The 12,751-nt window shown below is 32.3% G+C and overlaps 1 protein-coding gene and 1 pseudogene across 1 annotated transcript; both read right to left on the reverse strand.

Annotated features, from left to right (window-relative positions):
• Nucleotides 1–512: 512 nt before the first annotated feature.
• Nucleotides 513–2,058, reverse strand: LOC144558058 (protein NRT1/ PTR FAMILY 5.10 pseudogene; annotated as a pseudogene).
• A 1,517-nt stretch (nt 2,059–3,575) lies between these two features.
• On the reverse strand, nt 3,576–9,244 carry LOC144558457 (protein NRT1/ PTR FAMILY 5.10-like). Its single transcript, XM_078307300.1, has 4 exons — nt 9,044–9,244; nt 8,305–8,522; nt 4,792–5,306; nt 3,576–4,516 (listed from the first exon to the last, which is right to left on the reverse strand). The coding sequence occupies exons 1-4, from the start codon at nt 9,162–9,164 to the stop codon at nt 3,727–3,729; spliced, it is 1,644 nt and encodes a 547-aa protein (XP_078163426.1). The 5' UTR covers nt 9,165–9,244; the 3' UTR covers nt 3,576–3,726.
• Between the last annotated feature and the right edge of the window lie 3,507 nt (nt 9,245–12,751).

Consider the following 12,751-nt stretch of genomic DNA (forward strand, 5'->3'; position numbering starts at 1 on the left):
AAACTAGACACCTACATTTTTGAAATTGTGATGTTTTTCGCTCAATAAATAAGGGTTTAAGAAGCTTTTAACAATAGAAATTTAATTTAACTATTATCATACAAATACAAAAATAAATTCATTTTTTTTACAAGCCAATCAAAGTGGTTATGTACGTTTTGATGCACTCTAGAATAGCTAGAATAGTTACTATTTGAGAATAGTATATGAGAATAGTGATTTTTGGAAGAGTGTGAGAATAGTATTGATATGGTGTTATTTGGAATAGCGAAAATATTATTTGGATTGAACATTTAGAATAACAATGGAGAGATTAAACATTTAGAGAGAGCACCAATTGCTATTCCGACTTTTTATAGAAATAGCGGAACAACGCTATTCAGCCTGTTCCAAATAACAAGTGAGTATGTTTGGATAGATCAGATTTAGAATAGCACTGCTATTCTAAAAATAGCGCTATTCTCAGTACATCCAAACGTATAATGTATAGTAATCTTTACAAAAGTTAAAATAAATAACACATAAGAAATAAATAATCAAAGACATTTACCCTTGTACACATAACCCTCGGTAAAGTATAGAAAGAGCACCAACTCAACTCCACTCAAAAAGGCAAAAAGCGAATAGAAATAATTAAGGTGAGCTCTATTTAAATTATTTGAAAAGCAACTATCTCCATTTTCACTTGTTATTTTATCTATAAGTGAAATGAGGATACTACTAATGAAGCTACCTATGCCAATAACACTTAGGTAGAGAGCTAACCCTAAGCTCCTAAAATGCATTGGTATTTGATCATAGAAGAATTCTTGTAAACCCACAATTGTAAAACATCACTAATTCCAATCAGTAGGTATTGTGGTACCATCCACCACCAACTCATAGGAATTGTGGCATTTGGTTGGTCAATCAAGTCGAAATCTTGTGCCCTCTTTAGCCGCTTTCTTTCGACGAGGGCTGATACCACCGCGGTCAAAGCCAAGATCACCATGCCGATACCAATCCTTTGCAACATTGTGATGCCAGTGGGGTGTTTTGTTAATTTTCTCGCAAACGGCACAAGGATCGGATCATAGACAGGTGCGAAAGCCAAGATGGCGAAGCTACCAATGCTTTGAATTGCCGCAGGAGGTAGTTCGAGACTTGAGGTGATCGATCGATCTAGGGTTCTCGCTTGCTTGTTAAATAATGTTGAAATTTGAGCAAATACCGCGCCCTAAATTAAGCATGTTGTCCAAATTGGGAGCAGTTGGAGCACCCCTTTTGCTTCCTCGATATGGCTCCGGGTGCTGTCCTCGTATCCGCTTTCCTCCATTGCAATGGATCTAGTGTTTTACATAAAAAGAAAACTGTACATGTTAATTTTAAGTATAACTTGTCATGGATCAAGGATTAATTAAGTACCAGCATTGTGCATATATGTAATTAAGATGTATAACTTGCCATAAAGGAATGCTTGATTAAATGTTAAAATTTAAAATTTAGTATTCTATTATTATTGTTGTTGTTTTTATTATCATAATCACTATTTTTATGTCCTCTTGAGAAAATATTGAACTAAATTCATGAAATAATTGTAATTTTCATACTTGGTTTCAATAACTTCATGGCGTGCTTCGACATTACCATAGCCCACATGCCAACTCCTTAGAAGTAAAGTAAAGCTATTCCCGATCCGCACAAATGGACTTCTCCCACTTGGTTGTAGAGCCGATACCTCGTCGACCCAGCCAAAAACACTATAAGAGAGACAACTATGATGAGGCAAGGGATGCCGAACCCTAGCCCCCATCCGACATTGTCTTCCACATAGCTCAACACGACAACTCCTACGCTGATCCCTACAGCACTGCAAAAGTATGACCAGTTGAAGAAGGAACTACGCAATATGCACTCGTTCAGGTCATTCTGGTCGAATTGATCAGCACCAAAGGCCACAACGCATGGCGTATCCCCTCCTTGTGCGAATGCCACTAGATATAACGAGATGTAGAAGAAGGATATTTGGAAAGATGATGGTCGGCAGTTGGCGCTATCAGTACATGTAGGTGACCGCATGCATGGAACTAGGGGTGATTAATGAGCGAGCATGAGCGAGTTAGGGTATGCTCATGCTCGCTCATTAAGTAAATGAGCGAGTTGTTAATGAGCGGATAAATGAGCGAGTTGTAAATGAACGAGCTTTTAATGAGCGAGTTATGAGCGGCTCACGAGTTATGAGCGGCTCACGAGTTATGACTTATGACTCATAACAAAATTATATAGTGTGCCCACGTATAACAAAATTTGTTAAAAGTCATCATAACAAAATCCAACAAATTGTCATAATTTATTTAAATGAGCGAGTTGTTAGGACTATTATTTGTTTTGGGCTTTAGGCGGAGGTTTTGGTTCTGTCGATTTACAAAAAAAAAAAAAAAGAATATGAAACTATGAATATTAGTATACTACACACGATTAAATGTTACATTATATTCACTATATTACACATGATCAAATATGAAACTATGCTTACTATCTATCACCTTATATGTTACTTCATCTATGAGTCTTGCAGTTAGAGTAACATTCACCTAATAATTTTATCTCTCTTCATCAACTTATTCCACCAAAGTCCAACCAAACATGATTAATCCAGGATAACTTTACTCAACCAAACATGACAAATTATATTATAAATGCATCAGTATTAATATGCCTGTGCATTGCAACGATGACATATTATAAGAGAAAAAAAAAATAATCCATAGAAAATAACATATATATTTTCTTAAAAATAGACCAATGAAAAGAACAATTAAATATCTATGAATGATATTGAAATAAATTGGAACGAGAAATATTTGTATAATATTTGCTAGTATTGTGGATAAGTAATCTATTATATGTGAATATGTAATCCTTATTACTATTGCGTGTGGATATGTATCCTTAAATGACGTACAAAGAATTCAAAAATTGCAGAAATTACTGTGGATATGTATCCTTAATTACATGTTGTTTTAAAAATGAAAAAAAATAATTCAAAACCGATAAAAAAAATCGAGTATCTGGCAATCAAATAATGTGGGTTTAAGAAAGTTTTCGAAAAAAAATGAACAAATCATGACATTTACATGTGAAGAGGACGAGTCTAAATAGATTTATACTTCTACATGTAGAAATGTGGACTGTGGAGTTTAAACAATGTGAGTTTAAATCGATTTAAACGGTTTGGATCCTTTCGGTTGAATCCTATTTGATAGATTTTGATACACAAATTAACAGAAAATGTATTGCAGACACTGCAAAGGTTTTCACAGTGAGAAAAAGAAGAGGATTATACCTTAATATAATACTAAAATTAGAATATCAACTTTTTGTATAGCCTTCCTCCGACATCTATTTTTGTTTCTCTGACGCATTGTCTCTTCTTCTTTTTTGTGAAAAATGATAGCAGATAATTTTGTAACTATAGGCTCACTTGTCACCAAGAATATGGAAACTTGACACCTCCATTATTGAATAAAATTGTGATGTTTTCCACACAATAAATAAGGGTATAAAAATTTCATTTATCTATGAGCCAGTAAAAAGGTTTTAACAGTAGAAATTTAATTTAACTATTATCATACAAATACAAAAGTAATTTCATTATGTTACAAGCCAATCAAAGTGGCTATAGCCTATATAGTATATACTAATATATACAAAAGTCAAAATAAATTACACATAATAAATAAATAATCAAAGGTATTTCTTCTTGTACACATAACTCTTAGCAAAGTACAGAAAGAGCACCATCTCAACTATACTCAAAAAGGCAAGAAGCCAATAGAAATAATCAAGGTGAGCTCTATTCAAATTATTTGCAAACCAACTATCTCCATTTTCGCTTGTAATTTTATCTATAAGTGAAATCAGGATACTACTAATGAAGTTACCTAAGCCGATAACACTTACGTAGAGAGCTAACCCTAAGCTCCTGAAATGAATTGGCATTTGATCATAGAAGAATTCTTGTAAACCCACAATTGTGAACACATCACCAATACCAATCAGTAAGTATTGTGGTACCATCCACCACCAACTCATAGGAATTGTGGCATTTGGCTGGTCAATTAAGTCGAAATCTCGTGCTGTATTTAGTCGTTTTGTTTCGACAAGGGCCGCTACTACCACGGTCAAAACTGAGATTACCATGCCGACACCGATCCTTTGTAACATTGTTATGCCGGTTGGGTGTTTTGTGAATTTTCTTGCAACTGGCACAAGGATCTGATCGTAGATAGGCACAAAAGCCATGATGGCCATGCTACCGACACTTTGAATTGCTGCAGGAGGTAGTTCGAGACTTGAGGTGATTGATCGATCTAGAGTTTTCGCCTGCTTGTTAAACAATGTTGAAATTTGAGCAAATACAGCGCCGTAAATTAGACATGTTACCCAAATTGGAAGCAATCGGAGAACCCCCTTTGCTTCCTCGATACGTTCTTCGATGTTGTCTTCGCAACCACTTTCTTCCGTGACGAAGGATCTAGTGTTGTAAAAAAAAAAGTACATGTTAATTTTAAGTAAACGTTCCCATGAATCAATCAAGTATTAATTAGACACCAGAATTGCACACATGTAATTAAGAGGTATAAATTAAACTTGATTTCCATCAAGGAATGCTTAGAGGTTAAAATTTTAAATTTAGTATATTATTATTGTTGTGTGTGTTTTTTTCTTATTATTATCATTATCATTATTATATCTTCTAGTGAAAATGTTGAACTAGATTCATGCATGAAAGAATTGTCATGTTCTTACTTGGTTTCAATAACTTCTCGGCGTGTTTCGACTGGATCATAGCCTGCACGCCAACTCTTTAGAAGTAAAATAAAGCTATTCCCGATCCGCACAAACGGGTTTCTTCCACTCGGGTTGTAGAGCCGATACCTCTTTGAGCCGGCCAAGAAAACTATAAGACAGAGAACCATCATGAGGCAAGGGATGCCGAACCCTAGCCCCCAACCGACATTGTCTTCCACGTAGCTCAACACGACAACTGCTACGCTAATCCCGATAGCCATGCAGAAGTACCACCAATTGAAGAAGGAGCTACGAGATTCGCACTCCTTCAGGTCATTCTGGTCGAATTGATCAGCACCAAAGGCTACACCACACGGCTTATCACCACCTTGTGCGAATGCCACTATATATAATGAGATGTAGAAGAAGGCTATTTGGAAGGATGACGGTCGGCAGTCAGTGGCTTCGCTGTCATTACATGTCGGTGGCCGCATGTATGGGAGCACGGCTGAGAGAGTTAGCATCGCATAGCCCTGAAATTAATTTAAGGTTAGCAGTATGCACAATTATGTTTTATCAAAAAAAGTATGTACAATTATGTGAGTCTGTGAGATACTGAGATATTTTATTCAAGCATCAAGCCTCTTCGGTTTGTGTGGCTCGTATGATATCTTGAATAAAATGCTCCTTTGCTTCTTTGCAGGGCAGTAATTCAATTATTGTTCATTATTTCAAACTTTTCATAAAATTAAATCTTTCATGAAATATAAGTATATAACCGAATCCAATTATTCATATTAGCCTAACGTGATAGAGGGAATTGAACATCACCCAAAAATAAAGATGTGGGAATTGGAACTTGAAAAAAGAACCAAAGTTTTTGCAAGTTTTACTCTGGAGAGAAAATGTTGCTTTTTTTCCTGGCTATTTTAGACGGGCCACAGAAAAAAGTGGTCAAAGCTATTTGGCGTGTACTGTCAGTTGGCAGTTGGAGATTTATTAGGTTGGATTTAAGAGATTGGGTTGGAATCCGGACGTTACTGGAACGCTATCCTCTGCGGAGGTTTTACCTGCGGTGCTTTGCGGTAGTTTTGATCTGGTCCGTTCGTTTCGGATCGGACGGACTGGATTAAGAGTTCACCAAATTTTAATTAGTATAAAATTTTGAGTTTTATACTAATTAAATGTATTGTCTACTAATTATTTTACCAAGTTTATACTATGATAATTCTTCAATTATTATGTCATCTTGTTTTTTATGTCATCATAAATTAATAATAAACTTTCTGTCGCGTGTCTATATTTAAAGGATGGAATAGTAGTTGAATATGAGTGGAATTAGATTAAATTTGTGAAATTGTGAAATAATGAAATTGAAATGAAAATATGCAATTAAGCCTTCTGTTTTGCACTTAATTAGCTCCCGCCTTTTTCATCTCATTTCTTTTATGAGGGAGGTGGAATTATAAAAGGGTGACATGAGCTGAAATAAATTCAATTTCATTCTTCTAATATTGCGAATTTGTGACCACAAGCAAAATAAAGAAATAAAAGTTTATTTTTTTGAGGAGGGTTTCAAGGTTTTTATTTTGTTAGCTTTAATAACTTCAAATTAAAACTTAATTGTTAAACCGTTCGATATAATCTATAATGTATTCTCTATACATGTGTAAATGATTATGATATTTTATCTTTATTTTAATTGGTATCAAAAGCTTATAAAAGTACATTAACATTGATTTTTTAATTTACTAATTAATATAAAATAAAATCTGAAAGATGATAATTTTTTATGTACATGATGTAAAGAAAATAATATTTAATCAAATCTAGCCATACTTTTGTTTTGACATGCAAATTTTAGAATTTGTTATTAAAAAAAAAGAAAATGATGAAGACTATAAAATAAATGTATTTATACTCTCCTCACTTTTTTATTTTATTTTTACGGAACAGTTATTTCAATATTGAAAGTAACATGTCAACATTAATTTTGATGGACATTTAATCAAATTTTAATTAGATTCTAAATGCATCAATATCATATATAGTTGTTGAGTAGGAGTCTATCTGTTCGTACTAATTGTAATTATTATATTGTAGAAAAAAAATATCTTGACACGTCAACGCAACTGCTATATATCTCCGTGCTTTAATACTTTATTAATTTTAAGTTTATAACCAATTAATAATCATATCAGTATTCAATTATTCATTCTCATTCCACGCAATCCACATCCAAAAATGATGTAACGTAGTTATTATATAATATAGCATTTAAACCATTTTTACTATACTAATAGTTTCAAAGCCTTGCTAGAACAATAAGTTTTCTCACCAACCAGCAACCAGGAAGACTTGAAAAATTTACCAGGAAAAAGAAAAAAGAAAAAAGAAAACGATGTAATGTTTGGTCTTTGCCTCTTTGGACTCACATGCTTGGTTGAAAGTTGATTGATGTGCATGGAAAGCCAATAATACGGCCGGTGAATAAATAAATTATTGAAAAAGGAAATTATTGCTGAAAAATAATCTTTTTTTTATATAATTTATAAAGACAATCTTTTATGTAAGATTGTAAGTACGAAATTCGAATGATAATTTTTTTATGAATATTTAAAATTGTAATTTCAAAATTCAGATTACATTTTTTTTATAAATATTTAAAAATGAGAAATTTACTTCTCATTTTTATAATGGCTATACACGAATCTCTACTCGGATATGAATACTCGAACTATTTGTCCCGAAATTAAAAAAAAAATACCTTTTAAAAAAAAACTAAAAAAAATCATCATTTATGTACAATTTCAAATCTACAACGGTCGCATCTAAAGGATGCGGCTCATTTTTTTTTTCTCCAAACTTTGGAGTTTGAGAGTCAGAGGATATTCAATTGATTATGATATTATAAATTAAATGGATTAGTTTATAACTTCAGCAAATATAATTTCAGCAAATACAATTCTAGCCAATTTCCAGCAAATATAATTTCAGCAAATACAATTCTATTCAAAAAATTGGCGCTCTTGCAATCTGCGTGTAAGCCTGTACGCATCAACATTCAACCGCAATACCACATGCACACATGGTTAGGAAGCATATCCTCTGCGGAGCTTTTAATCTGGTCCGTTCATTTTGAATCGAGTGGGTAGAAAGAAGGCAGGGCAAATTTTGAGAATTTTTTCAATTTGGCCAAGCTCTGATCTAGTCCGCTCGATTCAAAACGAACGGACCAGATTATTGAATCAGCATACGCTGTTATCAAGAACCAAAATGGTACACAAATCAATAAATAAAAATATTCTATTTATGTGGTTTTGGCGTTTTCCGTATAATTTCTCTCTTCTTTTTTTAATAACTTCAGCAAATATATATTTTTTGAAAAAAAGGGAATTTAATGTATACAATTCAAAAAAGCTCGAATTATGTATTTTTCATGTCTTGTTGTTTCAATATAAAATTCCTCCTAAAAAGTACTTGGCCTCTTAATTAGTTTAAAAATTAGAAGGAAGAGAGGGGAAAACTTACTATAATATATAGAAGTGAAGATATAATGATGGTTCGATATCGACCGAGATAAGAATCAGCAAGGAATGCACCTAAAAGAGGTAACATTGAGGAAGTGCCTGTCCAAGCATTGATCGCAGCAGCAGCAGAAGCATTTGATTGCCCCAGTGATTCGGTCAGATATGATATTAAATTTGATGATACTCCATAGTACGCAAATCTTAAAATAATTTCCAAACCTACAATTACAATATATGAAAACCAATTTAAAAATATGAGAAATTTGGTTTCCAAGTACATTTTAATATGAACATCATATTGAACAGTTAGGATCGACTAATTGAACTTTGAAAATGAAAATACGACTAGAAAGTCAAATATCTTTTTTACATTCCAAAATCAACAAGTAATTTAAATAAAAAAAAAAACTGATGGACAATTCTGCTTAATGCTAATTTATCCAACTTGATAATAATAATTTAAAATACTACCACATGAGACATTGAATACTTTTTGCTGCAAAAACCATTTCTCCAGCAAATGCACTGCCATTCATCAAACAAAATAGCTCCTTATTCTTTTCAATATTTCGTGAGAGAAAAAACAACAGCAACAACAATTTTACTTTAAAAAAAAAATTCTATCTCAAATTTTCCTCTCCCTGCTAAAGTATTGCCATTGATAAAAACATCTTTCTCCTTGTTCTTTTCATATTTCATGAGAAAAATGCTAATAGCTGGAATTAAAAATTTTCATTTACCTAAAACAAAATAGGCAGCGCGCCATCCACCGGAGACGGCGCGAGACACAACAGGACGGCCTCGATAATCTACTACTCCGATCAACGGCTCCGATTGCTTGAGTAGCGGGTCAGGATCCATTATCTTCCTCCTATTTCTCCTTCTCTTTCTCTCTATGAAGGGTTGCTTCTTTCTCTTTTTCTTCTGAAATAGGCAACAGACAAAGAAGATGTTGACTTGTTCTTACCTAATCAAGAGACTAAGTAATTGCAGATTAATTAATTAAGTAAATCATGTATTTGATTCTGTATTAACATGTCATCTTTTACTAAACATTTATAATCCAAGATATCTCACAAGTTGAGTCTAACCTTTTTAATTTAATATTTTTTTTTATATTTGATTAGTATCAACTGTTTCTAGCCACAAAACAACAGAATATCAGCTTGTTTTGTAATATAATAGTATAAAACTCATACTTGTCATTTTTAAACAATATATGCTTTTATACTCATTTTGATTATTATATATACAATTTGATTTTCTTTCTCTATATAAAAATTGAATAAAATCTGTTCAATATACGCACTGGTCAATTCATTATACAGTAAACTGTCAATTTTTATTTGTTGAGCTGCGGACCTGCGGTTGCCCTGGAGAATTTTAGAGGCGAAATTTTATTTGTACCATATTCTAAATAAAAATAAACTAAAAAGTCACATTTTTTTGAATAATTTCAAAAATACCAAGGCCGCTAATTCAATATGCGGCTCCATTCTTGGATTTTGAATTGAATTGGAGGCCCCCTAAAACCCAAAAATGCACTGTAATATACTGATATTTAGCTTTTTGGAGGACCACCAATTCAATCTACGACCCTCTCAAGAATGAGGCCACATATTGAATTGACAGCCTTGGTATTTTTAGAGCCTTGGTATTTTTAGACCCAATTTTAGTAGTGTTTTTTTTTTTTTTTTTTTTTTGAAATGTTATCAATAAAAATTTCGGATTTTAGAGTTTAAATTGTCCGGATTCTTAATGTACGGATCTTAAAACTACCAAATATTTATTAAATTTTTTTTCTCAATTATTAATATTGACCCGTAAATTTTTAATAGGTCGAAATTGAATAAAATGATCCGATATTGGATAAATTAAAAAGTTGAATTGATGTTACTCACTCTTGTCGTCTTGCCTTCTTCAATATTTTACGCCCGTGCTCGCTTAGTTTTTTTGAGCCGTTGCTCCCCTAATTGTAATTAAGTATCATGAGTATAATTGTTTTCTTTATAGTGAGTCCGGCTAGCGTTTTATGTGGATTTCAACAAAAGTTCTAATTAATAGTCTTCAAAATCTAACAAACTGACTCCAAATGAAAAATTCAAACTGTTCAAATCGATATATGTCACGAATGATACGTTTACATACAAAAAAATATATATATAAATTTTCAAATTCATTTGATATCAAATCAAGCGATCAAAATTGATTAAAAGAAAATGAGTGCATTAAAATTAACTGAATTTTTTACCTTTTGACTTGATATCAAATGAATCAAAAATTTATAAGTTTCATATATAAACAAAGTTTTTATAAAGAATATCGGTTTTAATTCTTTGTTCAACGCCGATCTGATGGACTTCGGATGAACTACTAACGGTAGAAAGCTAGCTAGTAAGATTCTTACTAATTAGCAAGCTTCTAAATAGCGTTTATAGCGGTTTAGCGGAGAGACAAAAAAAAAAGCTTTAGCGAATAGCGGAGCTATAGCGAAAACTATTATAAATAGCGTTTTTTATTTCAAAAATTATATTTTATATTTCTACTAATAGTAAAAAGAGTGATGCTTCTATGGACATAAGGGCCTATTTGTAAAATGAATATATTTTTATTTTCAAAGTTCAAACAGCCGATCCGAACCGTTCATCTTGTTCTCCATATTAATATATCTTTGGAGACCAAATTTTACATTTTTCTGAATTTATTTACTATTTATTAAGATGGGTATAAAAAATATCAAATTCAGACCATTGAATTTTGTACCCATCTTAATAAATAGTAAAAAAAATCAGAAAAATGTAAAATTTGGTCTCCAAGCAAATATTAATATGGAAAACAAGATGAACGGTTCGGATCGACTGTTTGAACTTTAAAAATAAAAATATGTTCATTTTACAAATAGGTCCTTATGTCCATAGAAGGCTTTGCCTAGTAAAAATGTCTCATCAAAAAAAAATATCAAATTAATTAAGAAGTTCTAATATTCATATTAAACCAATACAAAGTTCAAATTGTCATTCAAAATATCCCTAATTCAAAAACTATCGATATATTTTATATTCAAAATATACCACTACCATATATTAATGCATGATACAAAATTTAATTGATATAGCGGTATAACCCGCACATGTTCCATTGTATTGATATAGCTTAATAAATTAAAAAAAAAACCAATCTAGATATTAAGGCCCATTAAAATTGCAAAATCATGTTTTCAGAAAAAAAAAATTGCAAAATCATAACCCATGTAGCATAGCGGACCGCTATTGCCACTACGCGCTACAGCGGACCGCTATTACCGCTATAGCAGTTGTAGCTTGATTAGCGCAGTTTTAGCCCGTAGCTTAGCTTTCTGGGTCCAAAACCGCTATAGCGGCGCTATAGCTAGCTATTTAGAAGCTTGCTAATTAGTCTTTTGCCATTAAATGCTATGGTGCTATACTAGCCGTTTCCATATATAGCTCATTTAATGCAATTTATATTAATCTCTCTTTCTTTTTAAAAAATAAGGAGGAATTCACTTATAATAATTTGATTTTGTGATTTTCCTTTTTTTAAAACTTGGTAGTAGCTACCAAGGTTCGTGAGAGAGAATCAAACTCTCGACCTTTGGGTATAACAACTCTAGGACATTTTCCTAGTCAATTGTGCTACCTCCCCTTTCTCGATGATTTTGTGATTTTCAAAGTTCAAAGTTGTTCAGCATTATCTCTATATTAAAATGTGTTTGGACATCAAATTTTACATTTTTAATATTATTTATTAAATATCTAACAAAATTGTGTTTTAGACAATTCTAGACCACTGAAAAGCTATTTTATATCAAAATTATTATATTATCTTGTACATTTGTTTACGCAGGATATTCCAATATAAAAAATTGCGTATAATTGAGTAATATATACATGTTACTATTGACTAAAATATTTTCCAAAACAACTGATCAAATAATTATTCAATTGTATCCCTAAATATAATATAATATAATATTGATACATTCACGCTGACTGTTGAAAGGAGCTATCATTAGTCCTTTTTATGACTGTATTCTAACCGAGTTTTTTAGAAATGCCCAAATTTATAAATATTTTATTATAAATAATCACATTTTTATCAAAATTATACTTTTGTCCAAACCGTACAAATTATTTACGGTTCCAATTAAAAATTCAAACCGTAAATATTCCTTACGGCCCGAATTAAAAATTAGAACCGTAAATAATCCTTACGGTTTGAATTTTTAATCTGAACCGTAAATATTCCTTACGGCCTGAACTCATCCCTTTAAAATCGCGACACGTGATCCCTCTCTTTGTTTCGCCTCTCCGCCAGAAAAGAGAAGAAAAAAAAAAAGGAAGCGCGCCGCCCCTCCGCTTGAGGCCCGTCCGCCTCTTCACTACCGGTGGTTCGACCTCACCGTCACCCTCTCCCGCTGCAACTTTTTC

Source organism: Carex rostrata, chromosome 1 (assembly GCF_964058835.1).
Source record: "Carex rostrata chromosome 1, lpCarRost1.2, whole genome shotgun sequence".
Lineage (NCBI taxonomy): Eukaryota > Viridiplantae > Streptophyta > Magnoliopsida > Poales > Cyperaceae > Carex > Carex rostrata.